The sequence below is a fragment of the Sinohyriopsis cumingii genome, chromosome 18 (genome assembly GCF_028554795.1).
Source record: "Sinohyriopsis cumingii isolate HCF-2022 chromosome 18, ASM2855479v2, whole genome shotgun sequence".
Lineage (NCBI taxonomy): Eukaryota > Metazoa > Mollusca > Bivalvia > Unionida > Unionidae > Sinohyriopsis > Sinohyriopsis cumingii.
Window position 1 is genome coordinate 39,864,326 of NC_142978.1, and position 26,476 is coordinate 39,890,801.

At 36.3% G+C, this 26,476-nt stretch overlaps 1 protein-coding gene across 1 annotated transcript in view; it reads left to right on the forward strand.

Moving 5' to 3' along the window:
- Positions 1-26,476, forward strand: part of LOC149776454 (transmembrane channel-like protein 7) — a 111,208-nt gene that overhangs the window by 48,217 nt on the left and 36,515 nt on the right. The window contains exons 9-10 of the mRNA XM_089942398.1: positions 14,311-14,414; positions 18,052-18,130. Of these exons, the coding sequence (XP_089798524.1) occupies positions 14,311-14,414; positions 18,052-18,130 (183 nt within the window). The remainder of the gene's footprint in view (positions 1-14,310; positions 14,415-18,051; positions 18,131-26,476) is intronic.

The window sequence follows — 26,476 nt, forward strand, 5'->3', positions numbered from 1 at the left end:
AAAGCCATCAAGCATATACAATACAAGGTCAGATGAAGTTGGAAGGCCATCAAGCATATACAATACATGGTTATATGAAGTCGGAAGGCCGTCAAGCATATACAATACATGGTCAGATGAAGTTGGAAGGCCATCAAGCATATACAATACATGGTCATATGAAGTCGGAAGGCCATCAAGCATATACAATACATGGTCATATGAAGTCAGAAGGCCATCAAGCATATACAATACATGGTCATATGAAGAAAGAAGGCCAGCAAGCATACACAATACATGGTCATATGAAGAAAGAAGGCCATCAAGCATATACAATACATGGTCAGATGAAGTTGGAAGGCCATGAAGCATATACAATACATGGTCAGATGAAGTTGGAAGGCCATCAAGCATATACAATACATGGTTATATGAAGTCGGAAGGCCGTCAAGCATATACAATACATGGTTATATGAAGTCAGAAGGCCATCAAGCATATACAATACATGGGCATATGAAGAAGGAAGGCCATCAAGCATATACAGTACATGGTCATATGAAGTTGGAAGGCCATCAAGCATATACAATACATGGTTATATGAAGTCGGAAGGCCGTCAAGCATATACAATACATGGTCATATGAAGTTGGAAGGCCATCAAGCATATACAATACATGGTTATATGAAGTCGGAAGGCCGTCAAGCATATACAATACATGGGCATATGAAGTCGGAAGGCCATCAAGCATATACAATACATGGTTATATGAAGTCAGAAGGCCATCAAGCGTATACAATACATGGTCATATGAAGAAAGAAGGCTATCAAGCATATACAATACATGGTCAGATGAAGTCGGAAGGCCATCAAGCATATACAATACATGGTCAGATGAAGTCGGAAGGCCATCAAGCATATACAATACATGGTTATATGAAGTCGGAAGGCCGTCAAGCATATACAATACATGGTCATATGAAGAAAGAAGGCCATCAAGCGTATGCAGTACATGGTCAGATGAAGTCGGAAGGCCAAGAAGCATATACAATACATGGTCATATGAAGAAAGAAAGCCATCAAGCATATACAGTACATGGTCATATGAAGAAAGAAGGCCATCAAGCGTATGCAGTACATGGTCAGATGAAGTCGGAAGGCCAAGAAGCATATACAATACAAGGTCAGATGAAGTTGGAAGGCCCTCAAGCATATACAATACATGGTCATTTGAAGAAAGAAGGCCATCAAGCATATACAATACATGGTCATATGAAGTCGGAAGGCCATCAATCATATACAATACATGGTCAGATGAAGTTGGAAGGCCATCAAGCATATACAATACATGGTCATATGAAGAAAGAAGGCCATCAAGCGTATGCAGTACATGGTCAGATGAAGTCGGAAGGCCATCAAGCATATACAATACATGGTCATATGAAGAAAGAAGGCCATCAAGCGTATGCAGTACATGGTCAGATGAAGTCGGAAGGCCAAGAAGTATATGCAATACATAGTCATATGAAGTCGGAAGGCCATCAAACATATACATTACATGGTCATATGAAGTCGGAAGGCCATCAAGCATATACAATACATGGTCATATGAAGAAAGAAGGCCATCAAGCGTATGCAGTACATGGTCAGATGAAGTCGGAAGGCCAAGAAGCATATACAATACATGGTCATATGAAGTCGGAAGGCCATCAAGCATACACATTACATGGTCATATGAATAAAGAAGGCCATCAAGCATATACAGTACATGGTCATATGAAGTTGGAAGGCCATCAAGCATATACAATACATGGTTATATGAAGTTGGAAGGCCATCAAGCATATACAATACATGGGCATATGAAGAAAGAAGGCCATCAAGCATATACAATACATGGTCATATGAAGTTGGAAGGCCATCAAGCATATACAATACATGGTCATATGAAGTCAGAAGGCCATCAAGCATATACAATACATGGTCATATGAAGAAAGAAGGCCATCAAGCATATACAATACATGGTCATATGAAGTCGGAAGGCCATCAAGCATATACAATACATGGTCATATGAAGTCGGAAGGCCATCAGGCATATACAATACATGGTCATATGAAGTCGGAAGGCCATCAAGCATATACAATACATGGTCATATGAAGTCAGAAGGCCATCAAGCATATACAATACATGGTCATATGAAGAAAGAAGGCCATCAAGCATATACAATACATGGTCATATGAAGAAAGAAAGCCATCAAGCATATACAATACAAGGTCAGATGAAGTTGGAAGGCCATCAAGCATATACAATACATGGTTATATGAAGTCGGAAGGCCATCAAGCATATACATTACATGGTTATATGAAGTTGGAAGGCCATCAAGCATATACAATACATGGTTATATGAAGTCAGAAGGCCATCAAGCATATACAATACATGGGCATATGAAGAAAGAAGGCCATCAAGCATATACAATACATGGTCATATGAAGAAAGAAGGCCATCAAGCATATACAATACATGGTCAGATGAAGTTGGAAGGCCATCAAGCATATACAATACATGGTCATATGAAGTCGGAAGGCCATCAAGCATATACAATACATGGTCATATGAAGTCAGAAGGCCATCAAGCATATACAATACATGGTCATATGAAGAAAGAAGGCCATCAAGCATATACAATACATGGTCATATGAAGAAAGAAAGCCATCAAGCATATACAATACAAGGTCAGATGAAGTTGGAAGGCCATCAAGCATATACAATACATGGTCAGATGAAGTTGGAAGGCCATCAAGCATATACAATACATGGTCATATGAAGTCGGAAGGCCATCAAGCATATACAATACATGGTCATATGAAGTCAGAAGGCCATCAAGCATATACAATACATGGTCATATGAAGAAAGAAGGCCAGCAAGCATATACAATACATGGTCATATGAAGAAAGAAGGCCATCAAGCATATACAATACATGGTCAGATGAAGTTGGAAGGCCATGAAGCATATACAATACATGGTCAGATGAAGTTGGAAGGCCATCAAGCATATACAATACATGGTTATATGAAGTCGGAAGGCCGTCAAGCATATACAATACATGGTTATATGAAGTCAGAAGGCCATCAAGCATATACAATACATGGGCATATGAAGAAGGAAGGCCATCAAGCATATACAGTACATGGTCATATGAAGTTGGAAGGCCATCAAGCATATACAATACATGGTTATATGAAGTCGGAAGGCCGTCAAGCATATACAATACATGGTCATATGAAGTTGGAAGGCCATCAAGCATATACAATACATGGTTATATGAAGTCGGAAGGCCGTCAAGCATATACAATACATGGGCATATGAAGTCGGAAGGCCATCAAGCATATACAATACATGGTTATATGAAGTCAGAAGGCCATCAAGCGTATACAATACATGGTCATATGAAGAAAGAAGGCTATCAAGCATATACAATACATGGTCAGATGAAGTCGGAAGGCCATCAAGCATATACAATACATGGTCAGATGAAGTCGGAAGGCCATCAAGCATATACAATACATGGTTATATGAAGTCGGAAGGCCGTCAAGCATATACAATACATGGGCATATGAAGTCGGAAGGCCATCAAGCATATACAATACATGGTTATATGAAGTCGGAAGGCCATCAAGCATATACAATACATGGTTATATGAAGTCGGAAGGCCATCAAGTGTATACAATACATGGTCATATGAAGTCGGAAGGCCATCAAGCATATACAATACATGGTCAGATGAAGTCGGAAGGCCATCAAGCATATACAATACATGGTCATATGAAGAAAGAAGGCCATCAAGCATATACAGTACATGGTCATATTAAGTTGGAAGGCCATGAAGCATATACAGTACATGGTCATATGAAGTTGGAAGGCCATGAAGCATATACATTACATGGTTATATGAAGTTGGAAGGCCATCAAGCATATACAGTACTTGGTCATATAAGTTGGAAGGCCATCAAGCATATACAATACATGGTTATATGAAGTCGGTGCTATAGTAGTCCAGAAGGCAGTCAAAAAAGAAGGAAAGATGGAATGACAAGGAAAAATAGTGTTGATGTCCTCGGTAAATTTTGTTGCTAATACTCTATATAGTATGGTGAAAAGCAGTTAATATGTCAGCAAATTGATATCATATATTGCATTTACAGACACTGTAAAATGACTTGGACCATTATGGGTGTATTCATGTTATGCATTTTAAAGCATGAATGGTAAATTGATAAAACATTTTGGAACACAAAATCCTGTTGTGCAGATTGCAAATGCTGTTACCAGATTTGCTTAAATTTCCAGTTCTTGCAGATCATATTAACACGTTAACCCCTGGAGGTTTCTGCCACTTTTGCCTGAAAATCGAGTAGGAAACACATTTTGAAAGCTGTTTCTGAATAGACTCAAAAACACCAAATCCCCGGTCATCTTTCAATAACATACTGCCTAGTTGTGTTAGAAACATCATTTTTCATTGGCTATTTGACTCGTGCATGAGCAGGAGGGTAAAAGTTGGACTTGTTTTGGGTTTTTTTGCTAAACGGAGCCATTATTTTTGTATGGAGACCACTCTTTATTCCAAATGCCCATCTTATCCTACTTTTTGCAAAGGCTTATCTGTCTGTTTGCAGTTCATACCGGTTTGCCTTAGATCTGAGACCAAAAAGTCTAAAATCCGGACACAAAATGGAATTCCAACCACGGGCGAATTTTGCCTAAAAAAAAGTTGGGTCCAAAAAATGAGGTTTTTCTATCTGTATTTTGTAGTGCAACTTGATATTCGAGATTATTTGGTATCATTGTAAAGCTACATCTGTCTACCTTTCTATAATACCATCCACATTAGTGTATCGTGCATGTCCATGACGCTACAGAGCTCGGCAGTAGGCTACTACCTCCTGGCCCGTAAAGTCGTCGCTAGGGGCTAATGTGTTAAAAAGAAAGTACTCTATGACACTGTACCTAAAGCTTACAAGTGTACTAAATACCACTTAACAATTACAAGTATGCCAGATTTTGCTGCCTTGTTTTTGTGTGATGTAACTGATGTGTCTTATGTGCATTTCAGCGTGCAAACTAGGTAGAACTTACATGATCTATAGAATCGAACAAAATTGGATAATCACAGCAGAATTTTAAATCTTCACTTTTTTCTGCATGGCTTTATAAGCTTTTTTACTTCACTTCCATATAGAAATCCATTTGGGGGAGGATGGTGTCAAATAGTTGGGTTCCCTGCCCATCTGTTAAAATTGTACAGCTAGCTAGCTGTTAATGTGAAACACAAGAATGTTAGACATTTGAACAAATTGAACCACCTTTTCTAAATAAATTCTCTAATATTAAAATCCTGTATCATCCTCTGCCTCTTGTAGAGTTGGGTACCAACTACTAGATCACAGCAACAAGTACTGTTTAGCCTGGTCAAAATATTTGACTATTTATTTGTTTGGCAAACACATTTTATTTAATAGGTTCAACATTACAAAATCATTTTACAAGTCATAGAAACATTCTCTAAGTGTTATAATGATATGACCAACCTTTAAAGAGACCCTGAATCAGTGCTGTCCAACCCGCGGGCCGCATGTGGCCCTTGTACTGGTTTTAAATGGCCCGCCAGAGCTCGAGCAGCTATATAGTCGTTCTTTTTTCAGTATTCTGCTGTGGCCCTCGGCTTCAAGATTTTTTTTTTCAGTGGCCCATGGTGTCAAAAAGGTTGGACAACAATGTCCTAAATATTAGTTTTACTGTCCATTTGTACAGGGGTACAACATCTACATTTTTAAACACAAAAAGAACAATGAAATTGCTCACATGATCCTTTGAAAAAATTCTGCCATCTTTGGAGATTAAAAATAAAAAAACTAGATGTGCTGATCTCTAAACTTGCCTTGATTAAAATAAACTGCATGAGGGCAATTGCTGAATGTGATAACGCGAGAAGAAAAAATGTCCCTAAGAAAAATGGAAATTAGAACAAACTTGCATGTAATTTGATAATTCTTTGACCTGTTATTGATAACTGACAACTTTGCATGAGCCAACCACAGTTTGGCAAGCACAGCAGTAAATAATATTGATCTTAAAAATTATCATGTCAATGATTATAAGGAGAAGGTTATAAATTCATCTCATCTGACATATTAGATTGTATTGGAAAGCTGTGTAGCAACTGTTGAAAGCCAACATTATACAATATGCAGTATAATAAGAAACATAATGCAATACAATATTGATTTTTCTCGCCCACATAACTCTGGGATTTTAAATTATCTCTAGGGTTCCTTGATCTATTGAATCAGATGCACATGTACAGTGGTACTGCTTGCAGTGAAATTTGATGAAAGGAATAAAATCATATTCATTTGTCTTACGTCCATCAATATTGGAGTTTAGTAGTAGTTGATATTTACCTCATTCAGAAATGTATAAATCTGATATTAAATATAAAAAAATCTAATTGATGGAAATCAAATGGTCTGCATGATTACTTTATTTGATCATCTTTAGCATAAAATTATTTCTTGTACATTTGCTACATGAAATTTTTGAAAATTCATTTTTTATAGCATTGTTTAAATTATTTTAGGATTTTGTTTAAAAATATGATGTGCAGATGGGACATTTAAACATTAGAATCATGTCTTTCAGTAATTTTGTATTCAAACGACATGTCTGACAGTAATCTGGATAACCTGCTTGATATCCAACATTTGCAGTGCAAGTCCAAATTGCTCATGAAACGCACAGTTGAGAAAATCCAACTTGGAACAAATTTAGTGTGTTGAATCATATTTAAAGACCAAATTCCTAAGATGATGACTCCCATGAGAAATTAGAACTCTGCCATATTTTCAAACAAAGTTGGATGAAATGGCAAAGAATGGTTTCTAAGTTGTACTTTCTTATGTGAACATTCAAATTCTCATGTGGGCAAAATATATGTGAACATTTGGTTAGTTTTTCCTTGGCTCACATGATTTAACAAACTGCACACATAAGCTTGCAAAATCTACCCTATTTGCATATGTTTCTAACAAGGTTTTTGGGCAGTTTATGAGAAGTTCATGAGAATTGGTGAGATTTATATGGTATATACTTAATAGGAGGGTTGTGCCTTTGCAACTTGGAACTGAAATATCTGCTTTAGCATTGAAACTAAAGAGTCACTCATTTTTAAAATGTTACATATTTTATAGAATTTTATTGTATGATGTTTTATATTATTGTATCAAATATAACACAAATTACAGAAATTCATATACTGTCATGTATTTTTCTCAGAATACTAATTCTGTTGCGGCCCAATTCTTTTGGGTTGTTTTTGTTAAATGTTATTCTCTTTGTTCATTTCCACTCCATTGCTAATACTATGGCTATCATTTAAAGACATATGAAAAATGTATTTTCATCCAGGGTAATGCAGACTTAAATCAAACTTACTATTAAAACATAAGATCTGACAAGGTTACACACTTTTGCATAACAGTTCCTGTTAAAGATGTTATTGAGATAATTGTGTGTGCAAACATGGCTAATCCGAGATTGTTCATTTCAGTCAGGCCTGTAATAACATAGAAAGTAATTAATAATAATCCCAGAAATGTTTAAGTGTGTTTTTTACCTTACATATTGACTTTAACGGTGTATTTTTCAGCATATATCAGGGTTAAACATATGTACTTGAATACACTGTATAACATACTTATCAGTGGAATTTGGACAGCAAGACAATTTTTGCAGTTTCTGTGTATATAACATGCAATGAACAAAAACTCTCGAACAAACTGGGTCTGGAAATATGTGGAATCTTGTACTTTTAATAAGCTTGCGAATTGCACAAGCTTGCAGGAAGGGCAAGCTTGTGGATGCTGGTAAGAAAATTATCATAAATGGTGTCATGATTGTGCAAGCTTGCACAAGCAGACAAATATTCACTGGCAAGCTAAATATTTTGATTATACAAGCTTGCTGCAACCTTGCGTCAGGCTAACAAGAAGGATGCATTTTGGTTTGGGATGACCCACTTTGGGTCACTGCTGCTTTTTTGGAATAATAATTGAAGAAATTTGGCAGGCAGCTCATTAACTGCCCTCCAACTTCCTGCTCAACCCACACATTTCATTTATCCAATGCCCTCCCTTTCCTCTTCCATCTTCATGGATGTACCATCAGATCGGGAGAAGAATGCCTTTCTACAGCATGGGATAAGGTCATTCATTGAAAAACAGGCAGTACAGATTGTGCGAAGACCACAATAACCAGGGTGTTATTCAAAGTTGTTTCTTATTCGGAAGGTGAATGTCAAGTTGAGGCCAATCATTAACTTGAGTTGCCTCAACCAAATCATTTCAACACTGAAATTCCAAATGGAGACAGCAAGATCAAGCCATATCTTTCCATATGACGGGATGTGTATGCTGTCATTCTCAATCTGACTGACACATATTTTCACTTCTCTCTGGAGTTTGGTAGTGTTGGGGACGGGTGCTCCCAATATATTATTTAAATTACGATAGAAGTCCCACCCCGGGCTCAGTTTTGTAGAGAGTGAAATTAGCGATAGAGAGAAGTAAGGCTCCGAGCCCCCAGTCAGCAATGCCGACAGTTAAATTATTGAGAACACAAAAGGTGAAGTTCAGAAGAATAACAATTTAATATAATTCAATATTCAAATGATAATAACTTCCCAATCACTCTTCTTCCTCTTCACCAAGTGATAGCCTATTGCATCCTTTGATTTATAGTGTAAGATCGCTTTTCCACCTGTTCTTGTTTTCTACTTATCTGTATCTCTCCTATCCGGCAATTGCATCTCTCCTTCTGACTTCCTTCCTAACTCCTTCTCCTAGACTGCTCCTTCTCCAATTCCTCCTCCTCGACTCCTTTTCCTCCTCCTCCTTGACTCTGCTTTCTGACTAGCCTTCGATTCACAATCAACTTATCCACTAATCTCTATTCCCGTCTCTCTCCTAGAGACTCGGTACTAAACCACACCGGAAGTCTGTCCCCTAAAAGCTTCCTGTGAAAACACAAAGACTTTAGCATATTTCCTTAGCCATCTCGTCTCACACTAAACCAACAATCAGTTATCAGATAAAGGCTATTACATTTTTTTGGTCATGCATTCATGCACATCGAAATACCCATTCACTCTTGTATGGTAAACAATGTCGTAATAAAAGCATGGTGTCAACTACTTATCATACAGATGTCAATAAATTGCATCACATCAGTAGATATATATTCTTAATCTCATTATACTGAACAACAGCATAGCAATCAGATGCATTTCTGTACATTACACTCCCACAAGTGTACACAAATATTCAAATATCCATATTAACTAATTTTACACACTGCAACCATTTTCCAAAGTTACAATTCAATTCAACAGTTGCAAAATCTTGAATATAACATGAATAAATGCACTAGTTTACTACAAAGTAACCAAATAGTGAATTACAACATTAATTCTAACCACTAGCTAGCAGTCTACATAATTCTTTACATAATCATAGCTCATTTCTCAAATACGCATGTAAATTAAACACTACAAACTTAGGTAATTCTACGTACTAACGATTCTAGTAATGAAGTATACATGCTGCACATAATTACAATTACAATGCCTTAATATTCTGCAACAATTGAGCAAATAACTCGCTGACCTTTATGAAGCTTTGTCTTTCCTTAGAATTTCCTAAGTTTTACACCAATTTACAAGTGGCTTTCCTGGAGTTAATGCCCTAATTTTCCAGCACAATCTTTCACAATTACTGAAGTTTCTAGTCTAAATTAAATTAAATTTCGGTTGAAATGGTGATCACACCCTCTCTCAGTTCCAATTGGATATTTATTCTACCCTGTTCTATTCAACTTAGCAGACAATGCTCCAGCCGTATGTCAGCGTGGTGACATTTATGATGCCAGTAAGGGTCGTTTGTTCTTTAACAAGGCTTTTAACATCCACATGTGATTTTTGACACCCACCAAAGCTGGCTGTCTAAGAATTACAAACAGGACCACTATAGCCGCGGGGTCTAACATATGTACATGGCTTCTTACCAATTCCTTTGTTCTCGACTTACGTAATCATGGGTGGGCAACAGGACACTCTCCACCATGCATAATAGAAATTTTTCCATTTGGTTTACCATGACATTATTAGTTGAAAGTCCTACCCTTTGGCCTCAACATCAGCCCTTGGGTTTTTACCAAGGTTTTGGATTGTATCATCACCTGTTCCAATATAATTCATCTTCAACAGCAATGGTGACAACATCCTCCAGAAACATATGGTAAGTTCTATTCTACTCATAAGACAGAAATGATCTTTCACTTTTTGATCATTTAGGCTTTCTGTTGAACTGCAAAAAGTCCGACATCCATCCATAACAACTCTTATCCATCTGGGTATTGAGTTTATCACCAACCCTAATCTGATATGGCTTCCTCGTTTTTGCATAATTGGGATTATTGAATTCATTGAGTCAGTTTTCAGAAGGAATTGGATTGAAGTGAGAGTCCTTGGATTATTGAATGTGACAGTGGTCTTGATCCCACTCAACTGTTTTTTTGTGCACCCATTACGAATGACATTGCTCACTCAGTGGCACCCCTTTTCAAGTCCTCTCAATCAAACAGTTATGTTTGCACCTGAGATATCATCCTTCCTTCAGCATCGGTGCAGCACAGATTGCCTGATCATTGGGATCCCACAGGAAAAGCCCCAAGCAGAAATAACAGTATGTACCAATACCAGTATAATCGGTCTTTACTCAGATCGTCTCACTTTGGGGGCTTATGATGATCAATCAGTTTGTGACGAGGTGGAATCAAGTTATCCCAGAACCAGAAATCTGAGCCATGGATGCACTCTCAATCAGTTCGGAGGGGTCATTGGTATTTGCCTACTCCCCTCCCCCACCGATCTTGATACCAACAATAATCCAGAAGTTACGGGGTAAGAAATGTGAGATGATTCTGATAACCCCTCTCAGATAGGACAAGTCCCAGGTCACAGATATACTCAATATAGCAATAGATCTGCCCATGAACATTTCAGCCAACCTGAATCTTTTCAAGCAACCATAATCAGGGTGTTCCATCCCTGCTTGGACCATGTTCTTCTGCATACTTGGCTCTTCTCCAGAAATCCTTGCAAGACAAACAATTCAGACTTTTGATAGTGGAGAGACTCTTGAGAGAATGAAGGTCCTCAACTCTGAAGGTTCATGAGGAAAAGTGGCAAGTTTTCATGGACTGTTACCATGTCAAGCACATTGGTCTCAGTGCCTCGATCCATCTACTGGCAAACTTTTTTCTCTGGCTGTTTGAAGAGAAGCGGTTGGCCCCCATTACTTTCAGAGGATACTGCTTTATGATATTGGACACATTCCAGCATCATGGTAGACATGATATTGGGTATAATAAAGATCTGTTGGATCTTTTAGCCAATTTTGATCTGAATCGACCAAAACTCCTCAGTCTGTTGCCAAAATGGAATTGGTCCCTGGTTTTATCATAGCTCAATTTGAATAAATTTGAGCCTTTAGCCAACACTTTGCTGAAGTTACTATTATACCAAACATGTTTCCTGATAGCTTTAGCTCAACATGCAGGGTAAGTGTGCTACATGTCCTTTCTGTTGACCCACACTATCTTCGAATTGGATGGTTTGGTGGTCCTCTTGACACAACCCAGCCGCTCCGGTGTCCTATGGTTAGAGTGTCTGCCTTGGATGCTGGAGGTCATGGGCTCGAACCCTGGTGGCATCTTACCAAAGACTTATAAAAATGGTACTAACAACTGCCTCGCTACATGCTCAGCAGTAAGAGGTTAGTGTTAGGACTGGTCAGCCTGGTGTCAGGATAATGTAACTGGGTGGGACAGGATGCAACATGTCTGCAGCATGATGCTCCAGTGCTAGACATCACTATAAACTGCCACACTGCAGACATCGTAGTGATATGACTGAAAATATTTTAAGGGCTATGTTAAAAATCCAAATCGCACACACACACACACACACACACACTCATTGACACAATCAGGTGTTGTATCCAAAATAGGTTACTTTTTGTCTGCAAGTAAAGAGTCGTCATTCACTTGCTCTCTTGCACAGACAGTGTCCATGTAAGATCCTGTTTGCACACTCAGCACAGAGACAAGTTGTGGCATGCACAAGAACCGCTTTCTTCCAATGAAAGCCAGGAAACAGAATATCACCCCTCAGGCCCTTGCTTCGTGGATGAAATGGGCTATATGCTTGGCATACTAGGAGGTCTTGTAAGATCAGATTTGCCTTATGAAGAGGTTAGAGCAGTGTCTTCGAGCCTTGCATTCGAATGTAACATTTCAATGTGAAATACAGTAAAAGTTGTTGGCTGGCATGCAAGGTCAGTATTTTTGAGTTTTTATCTCCAAGATTTAGCTTTGCAGAGGCAAACTTTGTGTCTAGTAGGTCCAGTGGCAGCAACCCAGATGATCACCAGACCCAGTTGAAACAGTCTGATTTGCCAGTGAAATTTTGTAGGTAAGATTTTAATTATCTCCTTGACCATATGAAGGGGTCACAAATCATGTAACCCTGGGCTGTGTTTTCTATGCAGTTAGGAGAACATGTTATCATTAGCAAGGGGAATCCAACCATCATTCTCCAGAAGGATACCCAAGGTAGAGGTGACAGATGCTCAGCTTTCCTTTTTCCTATTACCTATCCTTCTAACTTAATGTGATTGGGGAATGTATTTGAAGGAGAAAGCAAATTTTTAAATAAATCACGTTTCTCTGAGAATACTTAGTACCCAATAACATTACTTAAAATCCATCCCAACCACCCCGCCACACAAGCAACCTCATTAGTATATCACTCGGGTAAGAAACTAGCGACACGTGGCTGTGGCAAAGGGAGGTAATGGGCAAGAGTTATTTCCCTTTGTCTGTATGATATAGGCAGAAAAAAGACCAATCTTTCATCTTTTAATAGGGCTGGATTCTCAATGCAGCAGTCGAATATTCCAAGCATGATATGATCGTTTAAGAATTCTCAGAGAAACGGTCTGCCTAAAAAATTTCTTTCACCTGGGAATGAATATTCTCTAAGGATGATTCACATGAAAGTGACTTTTCCTGAGTTTCCTTCAGTTGAGGGAGCTGTGGTGGTTAAGGGATTTGGATTTATGACTAGAATAGCCTGCATTTGGTTCCCACCATCCGATAAGACAGGATCAAGCATCTTAGTGTGTCATTGGGCACAGCATAGAACATTCAGAGTGTTGGTGTTCCAGAAAACACAAACCAAACCAAATCATCCATATGCCTCCAAATACTACCATATGGGAAAATCAGGGACAGAGATAATGGTCATTATGATTAGAATTTGTACAGCCATTGAATAAGTGATGCTTAAATATTAATCTCCATTTCTTTTCATAGCATACTACTATCAATTTGAATTTGACATTACTATGACTGCTTTATGACTTGATAACTATTGTCCATTTCATAGAAACAAGATCATCAAAAGGCTAGTTATGCTCACAGTTGAATGATTGTGCCTATGTTAGAAATATTAGGTGCCTTATGTACACATTTCTTCCCTATAGTCTAGCATGTAGTTCATTTATGTTAGTTACCTTAGTACTCGACGTGAGCTGTAGCCTTTATGTTAGTTACCGGTACCTTAGTACTCAACATGGTCTGTAGCATTTATGTTAGTTACCTTAGTACTCGACATGGGCTGTAGCATTTATGTTAGTTACCTTAGTACTCAACATGAGCTGTAGCATTTATGTTAGTTACCGGTACCTTAGTACTCAACATGGGCTGTAGCATTTGTGTTAGTTACCTTAGTACTTGACATGGGCTGTAGCATTTATGTTAGTTACCAGTACCTTAGTACTCGACATGGGCTGTAGCATTTATGTTAGTTACCAGTACCTTAGTACTCAACATGGGCTGTAACATTTATGTTAGTTACCTTAGTACTCGACATGGGCTGTAGCATTTATGTTAGTTACCGATACCTTAGTACTTGACATGAACTGTAGCATTTATGTTAGTTACCTTAGTACTTGACATGGGCTGTAGCATTTATGTTAGTTACCTTAGTACTCAACATGGGCTGTAGCATTTATGTTAGTTACCTTAGTACTTGACATGGGCTGTAGCATATAGACTCATGTTCATCTTAAAGATGTAGATGGAAACAGTCAGCTCAAATTGATGTTAGTTACATCCTTCATCACTTATTCTTACAATTATACAGGACAACATATATGAAGCAAAGGCCAGTGATGAAACCAGTAATAGAAGCAAAAGGCAGAAGTACACAGTGTTTGCTCTTAGGACACTTGCATGGTTCATCACCATGTAATGCATTCCTTTTCTACAAGTCACTTTTATTTGGTTATTGTTCCATTTTGATTTACCAGATAACATTGATGTAATTGAGTATTTAAGGATGTTAATAGTTGATATTTTGCCATTGCAAACTAAGTTTAACTGACAACATGTGTAAAGAGCTGGTAAATTTATTTTCTTTATTATTTTGTTTGTTTCAGTTTTGAATGTTTGTGTTCAAAATGACACTTTTGTAAGCTCCTAAATTTGAGAATATGGAAGAGGAAGATAGCTCTATTTGATAGGGCATCAGACTCATAATCCAATGGTCGCTATTCTGATACCTATCCTAAACAGACCAGCTTGGCTGCCACATTGTGCCTTTACCATTTTCACTATGTGATATGGCCACTAATGTATTAAAAACCACCCAGACAACCAATTGCACTTATAGATCTGGTTAGGGAGGAGGGTGGTGTCTTTAAATTTGTATTTGCAGCAACCACAAAACCAATGAAAATAGGTACACTCAGCAATAGTGAATTTACAGTAGTTGGAAAAATCAATGAAAATTGCCACACCAAAAAATACTGAAATCACAGTAATTGGAATCAAAACATCCACATTTAATTTTTCAATTTCTCAAACACAAGATCACTTTCTCCATTTTTAGACACTTTGGAAATTTTGTCAAAAAGTAACCAAAATATAATCTTCTGTACTGCTTTACAGTGAGAGTCATGATATCACAAAGGTATTAGAGATATTCAGTGTGTGTGTGTGTGCGATTTAGGTTTTTAATGTAGCTTTTACAAAAATTCAGTCATATCGCTATGATGTCTGCAGTGTGACATTTACAGTGATGTCTAGCACTGGGGCATCGTGCCCCAGACATATAGCATCATGTCATATCCAGTCACATTATCCTGACACCAGGCTGACCAGTCCTAACACTAAACTCTTAATGCTGAGTGCCTAGCGAGGTAGCTGTTAGCACCATTTTTTAAAGTCTTTGTTATGACTCTGCCGGGATATGAACCCACGACTTCCTGCTCTAACCACTAGACCACCGGAGAAGTTTTCAGGTTTCTCTCTAAGATTTTAAGAGTCAGAATTCAGGACTACTACCTTTAAAAAAGGTCCCAGCCCAAATATTAGGAATCCCAATAATGAAGTTTGGTATTTCCTGGGCAATAATTCAACGCATTGAGTCAGTAATATAAATGTCATGGTATTTCTAATTCATAGTGAAATGCCTAGTATTATACAAGAAAGAAAATCAATTACAACTGAGAACTTTTATGTCACAACTACATGTAAAGCAATTCTCTATATGGTATATTCCTGTCTTTTATTTTTGTTGTAGTAAGAAAGAATCAAAGAAGAGATTAAAATGTTCTTTTTATATTTATTTAAATGACTTAATATCATTTCATCTTTCATCAACTCATTGTCATATTATATTCACTTTTTCATTTAATCCTTAACCCAACAAATAATTTAGTGACCCATGTTAATGTGTGGTTCTGTGATTTTTTTAGATAAATGTCTAATTTTCTTAGGAATTCTGTCTTTTTTTAATCAGAATTGGATCTGTTACCTACTTTCTGTTGGCTGGTCTTGCAAGAATCAGGCTCATTAATGGTAGCAAATTAGATTTGTGATGTTGCCATAGGAACAGCACACATTTGAATACGATTCAGAATGATGGTACATCTGAACTGGATACTGAAAAACAACATATTTGATAACAAGTTCTTTTTCTTTTTCTCTGACACAAATACATAAGAATACCTTTAATTTATATTATTTCTGCGCTATTTTTTAAAATGGTATACAATAAAATGTGAGTGTTTCAAACAGTTTGCCAGGATTTGAAATTCTGTGCTGAATGGTGCTTAATGAAGTAAGGTTTAAAAGCATACATGCATACTAGATCAAAACTGTAATAAGGCACTTATAGTCAATAAATGTTTTAATCTTAACTATTAAGATCTTGGTCAGTGCAACTTTATGTAATCCCTTTAAAATTGCATGGACACTTTTTGGGGGCAGGGAAAACTGGACATAAAATAGTTGATGTTCATGATGAGAAACTAAATCTAACAAAAGACAAGTTTTGCAGAAAAATATTGCATCCCAAATGCTGTTGAAATTCTCTTGCATCCAAAGTCAAAATTGTGTATTTTAATGCAGATTTGACTTCTCCATAGAAACCAATTGTTATAGATTTTACTTCTGTACATTATTCCATTTGACTCCTCATAAAGTGTGCTATATTTGACTACCCAGAAAGTTTTACATTTGACTGATCCGAAAGTGTGTTACATTTTATTATTTTGGAACTATTATTGGTTTGTTTGGTTCTTAGCTGACCTGTTGTTTAGCTGAGAATATTTCTTACTATTTGTTGTAAAAAAAAATTATTTTTTTTTTTTGTTGTTGTTGTAATTTTTACTGGTGATAACATTTATTACATACCCTTTTAATCTTACATGCTTGATCTGAAGTTTGATGTAGCTGTTCGGTCCATATTTCCATACCACACATCCAGATTAGAACTACTTAATTAATATGTGCCTTCTTTGACATATGCGAATATATATTTTTAGACACAATGAATGAAACTTTTGTAAATCACATTTCTTTCTGAGTTTCATTCTTACAATAAAGCTTAAAATAGAAAGCTTAAAAAGGGGGTATGTAATAAATGTAAAACTGCATTACTGTTGTGTGCTAAGTCAAGGGAAAGAATTCATTTGACATGGCTTATGATTACATCTTGGCCTTATGGTATCCCTATGCCATATCAAATTCTTTCTCGGGTTTTGTTTGTGTGTGTCTCTGAATGTGTGTGTCTATATATATATATATTCCGCTTACTACAAAGCCAATAAATTTCATATTAAGTGTTAACTTGGCAATTTTAGTCATAGCAAAATATGTGCATTTACTTTATAATATTTTGTTCTTATTATGGGAAGAACAATGATCTTCTGCATGCCTTTAAATTGCTTTTGATATGCAAACTCTACATTAATGGAAAATGCAATATTCAGTCAGTGCAATTAATTGTTAATTTAATTAATGAAATTTATCTATTATTTTAATATGAAGAGCATTTATGAAGAGCTTTCTCTTTCTATTGGTTTAGTTCTTAAGTAACTATTCTAACAAATGGTCAGTACGAAAGAACATATTAACAAAATTGGCAAAGAAAGATGCTATCCATGATCAAATAAACCTGGAATTTTTATTACTTTAACTCCTAAAGTAAAAAAGGTTTTCTCAACTTTGAAGAATAATATCTATCAGTTTGAAAAAAAGAAGATAATTCAAGAATGAATAGATGCAGAATTTTTTTTATCCTTGCATTGGCCTTTCCAGGGACATTTTGCAAAACAGAAAATAAGTCTGACTCAAAAGTTGGTCAGTTAGCATTATGTAACTTTATACCAAAGTGTCCAATGATGCCACATTTTCTTCTCTTGCTAGAATGCCTAGTACATGCCTGACCTAAACATCTAACCTTGGTTAACAGTAAAATGCAAGGACACATAAATAGTTAAAGCAGAATGTTTTCTGAATCGGTTTCAGTTTTGTGCTCTCAAGTAATATTTATATCTTGCGGCTTAGTGTATGGTAATATCATTTTGTTTCTTTTCAGCATTTTGATTGGTGGAGGATGTACGGCCATTGTTTTTCTTGTGATCTATGTGAATTTTAATCAAATGTTGCCAAATCAGGTTAGTGGAACTAATTAAAGTACTTCCTGTGCTTTAGTTTAGAAATCATTAGAGGCTGTTAACAATATGGTTTGATTGTGACCTGGTATTAAATGTTGCTGAGTAATTTAGGAAACTTATTCAGGCCATTGTTTTTCTTGTGATCTATGTGAATTTTAATCAAATGTTACCAAATCAGGTTAGTGGAACTAATTAAAGTTATTACTGTGCTTTTGTTTAGAAAGCATTAGAGGCTGTTAACAACATGGTTTGATTGTGACCTAGTATTAAATGTTGCTGAATAATTTAGGAAACTTATTCAGGGAGATGCTTGCAACTATCCCAGGTCTACTGACTAGGTTTGATCCAGTCTAAGTCAGTAAGAAACCATGCAATTAATTTATCCCTTTAATGGGATTAACTTTTAAAAATTATTTTCATGTGATTGTAATGTGGAACCATGTTTGGTTTTGGTTTGGTTTAGTGTTTTACAGCAAACCAATGCAGGTTGTTTAGTGTTGAGGCAGTTTGATTTAAGTGCCTTGTCTAAGGTAAGGACACACCACGGTAGCCATCCTGGGCTCGTCCAGTGGTAGGATTCAAACCCACACTGTTTTAGTCATTGCTAGCTACTTTGCCACCATACCTCCTTTAGTTGCATCCTACAGCATTTAACAGGGTGCATCAGACCTATTCTACACCCCAAAACACGATGGAGGTCTTCTATACATGCAGCAGAAAAATATTAAATGACTTTGTGAAAAATTGAGGTCATTTACATCAAAGTATCCTCATATTTTTTCTGTTTACCTGGTGTTATTTCATACAAGGTCCCATATTCTTAAATTACTTTTGAGCATGAAACTTCAGCTCAGGCTGTGTCTGAAAACTTGGACAATCTGTGACTTAAAGTTTGACTTGTATAACAATAAAGATTTTCCTATCTTTGAAAATCTACCTGCATGGGAAATTTTGATTATGTAGGTATACTCCAATATGTGCTATATAATTTTGGGGCTTTGAGATTGAACAAAAGTTTCTGAAGCAAGAACAATTAAAAAAGGGCAGGCCTTAATGTGATCCTGCTACAGAAATGCAAAAGGTTTTTGTCATACAATATGTACTCACCTTTAATTTGAGTCAGACTGTAGATAACGTAGACCCAGATCTGCCTTTTCATAATGTACCTGAAAAGCATAGACCGTATTGTTTGTTCTACTGACCACTCCTTGGAAACTGCACCAACCCAGGTCTGCCAGCTCATTATGTGATGGCAGATCTGGCTTTGTGAAGTCAGCAGATGGACTCTAATTTGAATCCTACCATCAAACCAGCGTGGGTCAGCTACGATGATGTGTCCATGGGCAAGGCACTTACTCCAATTGCCTAAGCTTTAAATAACCTAATTGTGTTGACGTGCCATAAAGCAACAACCTAAATCCATATGTCTGTCTGTTAGGAGATGGTTTTTTTTTAAAACAGCATTAAAAGCTCTAAAACCATTCAAGATATGTTATCACCACTTGGTACCCTGTCAAGCAAGTTGCAAAAATGCATCTTTTTGAGACTTTATGCCCTCAGAATTTTTTTAAAAATTTCCGTAGAAATAAAGCATACTATAAGTAACATACCACACCCTTGATAACTCGCACCCTGATAACTTGTGAACCCGCTTATAGCACAGGGTCAGGCATGGATCCCATTTTTAAACCAGAAAATACCAAAAAATGTATTTCTATTTGTTGAACTTGAAGAAAATTGCTATCAAAATTGGTAACAGAAACTGATATATTACTCGTTTTATCGTCAAAAACAGTAGAAGGGCCTGGAAATTTTAATCAACATCATGAAATATCAACTTTAAAAAGAAGTCATATAATTTTTTCCATTTTCTTTCCAAACAACGTTCTTAGTACACTGTAATTAACGATACTCAAGAAGAAAATTTTTATCAATGAAAATGTCACTTGCGCCTAGTGGAGGCAGTACTTTGATAAATAAATACCAATTTAATAATTTTTTTGTATCAATTGAAATTTGTGTTCTAGTTCCATCTTTTAGTTCCTTTTAACCCTTTACCTCTTAGAGCATAGTTACAAAGTGCAGCGCGCTATAAATAGAACACCTGTTACCTAATCGACTCCATACGCTCTAAGGCCTGCCTGTTAACTGTTAAGCAGTGTAGTGTATGTTACGTTTAACAGCAATTTTAACCATTTTACATTTTCGGTACACATCTATTATATGTGGAAAAATTTAAGAGTAAAGTCCAATTGTTATAGCTGTGTAATTATTTTTCACGGAAGAATTTTTATGTGCTTTAAAATCTTGAAAGGACTCGTTCACCGTCATGTCAGTGAGGCAGGGCAACAAACCATAACTGTCATTTCTCATACTCGAAATTTACAAGTTTTTCATCTGTGTCTACATCACTAAGTTATCTGAATTTGATAATTTATAAAAACTAATTGCTGCCTACATCAATATCAGAGCCTTTACCTAAGTTATTGAATCTTTCATAGTTGTGATTCTAATCGTGAAAACTTCATAAGTACTGAATTAAATCAGCAACCGCCATTTTGGAGAGTGGAGATTACGACGCAGTTACTTTAAATAGCAGATATCGACCAGTGCATAAACAGTGACCTCGTGATCTGATGTAATTGTCAGTCGCAGAAATGAATGTATTATCTAATGGGGGTTTTCCCCCAAAGGTGGCACTGCAAAAACCGGCTTAAAATGGCTGATGTTTACAGCAGGCATCTAAAGGTGCTTCCATGCGAATGGAGTAGAGGCGTCAAAAGGCGCTTCCATGCGAATGGAGTAGAGGCATCCAGAGATGCTTGCATGAAGTAAAGGGTTAAGTGTAATCATCATAAATGCAGTGTGTCCTGTTGTAAAATGTGTCAACCTACCATAACAGCTCTGTCCATGAGCGTTTCTCTGAGAACCTAATTAAATGCCAACCTTGTTTTGATATTGGACTAGCAGAAACATTTGTTGTATTGTCGCACTATATAAAAAGCAGGCCTCCTTTTTTATTATTATGTAAATTGCATCTTTTGAATCTAATAAAGGAGGTGGAATAAACAAAAGATTAAAAAGGCAAACAAATCCTACATGCTAAAGAACCAGCACCTCTGGTTGTATGTCAGGTAACTCATTTCATTTGGACAATTGAACACTGTTATAAACGTTATTGTGTACATAATCTAATTAGACTACCTTATATTAACCTACTCAGTCATAACTGTGGTTAGTGATAGCAAGGCAACCAAGCAAAGTGAGTACTTCATAAAATAAAGTGCTTTGTTTCACAGATACGGACCATTGTGGGGAAAACGAATTTCAGAAAATTTCTGAATTTGCATGTAGAAATATTTTCAAGGATGATAAGAAGTTTCACAGTTACTTGCAATGAAATCACGGCATTCATATTTTTCTGATTGAACAATTAAAAAATTCAGCTTGTTTGGTATCGTATCAACAGTTAGTCTGGTTCCCAGCTTCGAAGACTCCTTGTTTCAAAAAACCTATTATACACCACTCTGTGAACCAGACTAATCAACAAAAACAAAAAGACATGGCATTATGCACTAATGTTTTCGCATACCATGTTGGTTGTTGAAACAAGTTGGAAACATGTTATCAATCTTTCAGATGTTGGATATTTTGAAAATAAATGTGATTTATGCAGAATAATAAACAACTTCATCAGAAAAAGTGATTTATTGACAATTATTCTTGACATGATTATATAACGAGAATTCTGTCTGTAAACAGCCCAGCTTCCTCCCTCAACCCCACGGTTCTCTGGCTGTCTTTTGTCAAGCAGATTTTTGGGAGGTCCCTCGGTAACTCACACTCTCGCTTATAGTGTCAATGTTTTTGGACCCCAATGTGCATGAGTTGCAGAGGGTAGAGGTGTATGTAAAATGAGATTGACTGGACCATAGGGTGCATTCATTTAAATGACTTGTAGGGAGACAAGGGGTATATATATATCTCAAGTTGACTCGACCTTATTAGGTCTTTGAAACAACTAAATTTTATTCTATATTTTGAGTGAAGTTTCCTTTATAATTTAAAATTGAAGAAAATGTTCAATAATACCGTATTTCATGTAATTTTTTGTACATGAGAAAATAATTATTAATTTCATTATACAAACAAAATTGTATGTAAAATAAGTAATTATCATTTTGTGTTACTGACAGTGTACAAATAAAAAAGGAATCATACTGAACAAGTTCTACAGAACACACACTACTTGACAACCTAACAATACAAACATACATAGTTAACCTATATCTTCCGTCTCTGTATGCTCTCAACTCAAGAATCTAATTACAATAAAAATAAAAGTACTCAAAAGATTTTTGTTGCTATTAGTGAACAAGAGAGAGAAAGGATTATGTCTCTGTGTGAAAGCTCATCTGCATTTAGAGCATGTGTAGCTGTTATGTTGTTTAATGTTGGCAAATTGATTAAGATGGTTTGAACATGTATTAGTTATGGGTGTTATTTATTGGTAAATTGTCCAAATTGTCAAGAAATTAAGTGCAACTTGTACTTTTACAGCAACAATAATCTTGTCAAATAATGCAATTACAAAAAATAAAGTACTTGAAATCACGTTTTAGTTAATGCGCGTGAGCGTGTGTGTGTGTGTGTGCGTGTGTATTTGGTGTAAACCGAGGACTTTCAAGAGATTATGCACCAATGTACAGAGGACACACCTCCAACTGAGGAAATCCTTGGTTGGAAAAATAATAAAATCTTGCTTCTTCCAGCTATTGTAGCCTAGAATAATGTAAAATCATTATTTGTAGGAAGGTCCCCGTTTACATGCTTGGTACTAGTTTGCAATTGCGCATTATCTCCCATTAGATTCAAGCATCAGATACCAATTACTTAGCTAACTATAAGAAGATAAGTTGTTGCATATAACAGCCCTTGGTATTTTGTATTAATATTTTATGCATGTGAGACAATATTGTTAGGAAACTCACAATATATTTATAACATACACATCCAATACAGGCAAATAAATCTATGACATGTACGAAAGAGGTACATCAAAATACTGTTGGAAATGCGCATGAATTCATTCTAGAGTTGTACCGAAATTGCCTAATTATCTGACCCATCTCTAAAGTTAAAACATAATGTTTTCAGCGAGATTTTACACATGTAAAGATATTGAAAAGACATCCTTGATATGCAAAATTTATTTTATAATTATTAAATGAGCTATATCTGCCTTTATTTCATCATTTGCCTATTAAGTACTCAAACAGGAGAGAACAGATTAAAGTGAGATTGAATTATCACTAACTGAATTTGGAAGTTACATGCACAGAACTTAAATAAATATATATAAAAATAAATATAATATACAGAGGTCAAACATTTATCATCAAGATGATCAGTTCCAAAATGAACATTTAATTACAGCAATATGTTTTTCATTTTCACTACACGTGCAAACAATCAAAAACTGTTGAATGCATTCAGTGTTCTTTGAAATGTATATACTTGCTTCAGTTGGTGATTTTATGGCTTTGTTTCTGAATTATATTTGTATCAATAGTTCAGTTGTATTAAACGTTAAACACAAAATGTTAAAACAAGGTGTCAATGTATATTGTTTTCCCACATTTAAAGAGGTGTTTAACAATAGCCAAAATGCTCAGGATGTTCTACTGGAAAATTTTGCATTTATAACTTAAAAGAACATTTATTTAGAGCGCATTAGGCAGTAATATTCTTACTCATTTAGTCTTTTTTCAGCATGTTTTATACAGAAAGCGACACGGAAAAAAAGAACTGTTTAAATCTTCCAATCAGCGATACAAAACACCTTTACGTGGTACCTTGAATTAGCAAATGTATAAACTAAGTGATTTGGAAGGTAAACCAAGAGAGTGTTGTACCATTAAAGTATATTCTTGTTCATTCATGGCTCCAAAACAATAAAACAGGATAAACTGTTTGTGAAAAGATATTAGAAAATTATCCCCATCCACTAACTCTATACATACATGTGCTCTCATAGATCTCTATTCTTCACTTCTGAAATTACTGAACTTTATAGATATTTAAGAGGTTTCATTTCAGTTAACATAGATAAGTTGTTGTTATTGTTATCATTGTTTTTAGTCTGTCATTATTTTTTGTGTTGAGGTTGAAAAAAATAACACTATACAGATTACAACAGAAATAATGCTGTATGCATCATCGATTTATTCAGCCAAAGTGACTTGAAAAATACAAAGTCTCTGTGAAATACACAATATGGGTAACACAAACATTCATTCTTATTTTCAACATTAAATCTGCACATGCCCGAGAGAGACAAGATTCGTACGAGTATTAGGCAAGGAAGATATTACTCTGTTTTGTCAAAAAGTGAATAGTCATTGCTGACAAGGCAAGTTTCCTGCCATAAATGCTCAAATCAAGCCAAATGTTATTGTTACAAGCCATGGGGTATTTGCTTGACCGAGCGGTGTCAAACCCTGACGTTATTCTGCTAGAACTCATAAGTTTACCCCAAATTTCCAAAGACTTCTATACAACTTCAGTTGTAAATTAGAAAGCCCAACGTGTCCATTCAGTACATAAATGTTTAGCTAATCAATGCAAGCCCACAGATCTCAAAACTTGCCAAATATCTATCAAATGCACATCTGCATGGTTTCTCTTCATCAACTTTCCATACGGTCAGTAGTTCATGCTGTAGAAACTATACAACTATCCCTTAACACAGGGAACTATTTTTATTGCGCCACCTTAAGCCAGTCAATTCATGATTTCAAGGCACATTTGGCCAGTACAACTGCATCACATTTGCCACCATGATGACATAAATGGTATCTGCAGAGTCCCTTATTGTTTATTCCTTTGTGTAATTTACCAGTCTCCTACTGTAAATACTGCCACTGCAGTCCCACCACGAATGTATACCATTAGGTTTTAATACGGACTATATTACTCCAGGGACAAGGAGCCCTGAGTGGCCGAGTGGTCTAAAGCACTCACCGTTCCGGATCACTGTCATCTCACCTCTGTCTGCGTGTGTTCAAGTCCATTAAGGCTCGGCTAGTGTGGGTATGTGGGAAAGCCTGCCAGTAGCTTCTCTTGGGTCGGTGGTTCTTTTCTGGGTTTTCCAGGGTTCTTCCTCCACCAGTTATACTGGCCGCCATGTATAGCCTATCTTGTGCTGCAAAATGGCGTTAAACCCTAGAACAACAACAACAACATCTCCAGGGACACTCATGTGGTTTTGACATGAATTCACCAACAGTCAACCATGGCATCATGGAAACTCACTAACACTTCACTCCATGATGTCAATGCTCCAACTAATTGGCTAATTTGGGCTAAGGAATATTTCCATTGCACTGAGTTCAAAAAATCAAATAAGTAATCACACAAATCTTAGAATTCCTTAAAACAGGGTGCTATAACTAAATCCAAATTTATTACATTATGATCTCCAATGCAGTGGATTAGTTCACTGTCAATAAACACTGCTAAATCAACAATTCATTTTAGTTTTAACTATGATATACATTGTCACAACAACCACATGGCTATGCAGTGTTATTTACACAGTAATTAAACATGCTTAGCACTTTGGTTATTCCAGTTGAAACCATATTGATGGCAAGAATCAACAGAAGAGATCAAATCAGCCAGGCTGCCAGTAAGGAAATGAGGCTGTCTTTAGGGAAATGAGTGTCTGTGTGTGTGTGTATGTGTTTATGATTTTTATTGTAGCTTTTAACAAATTTTCAGTCATATCGCTATGATGTCTGCAGTGTGGCAGTTTATAGTGATGCCTAGCATTGGGGCATCATGCCGCAGACACGTAGCATGTCCTCCCACCCAGTCACATTATCCTGACACCAGGCCGACCAGTCCTGACACTAATCTCTTAATGCTGAGAGCCAAACGAGGCAGCTGTTAGTACCATTTTTGTAAGTCTTTGGTATGACTCAGCCGAGGTTGGAACCCATGACCCTTCGCTTCCGAGGCAGATGCTCTAACCACTAGGCCACCAGAGTGGTTTTTAGGGAAATGAAAATCTGTCAATGTGCTATTGAAGCCTTTGTCTATTCAGCAGATGTTATAAGGACAAACAATCATATGCATTACGTGTTATTCGAAGTCGCCAATAAAGATAACAATAGAGGGGTATATCATAGAATAGATTTGCTGTAAAATGTTAATTATATCTACATCAAAATGGTACAAGCACTTAAAAGATAGTATATGTATATATACAAATTGATTTAATAGAGTCCGTGACTTTCAAATTTAGGATAGAAAATGACAAGGTTTTTATATTTTATGTTTGAC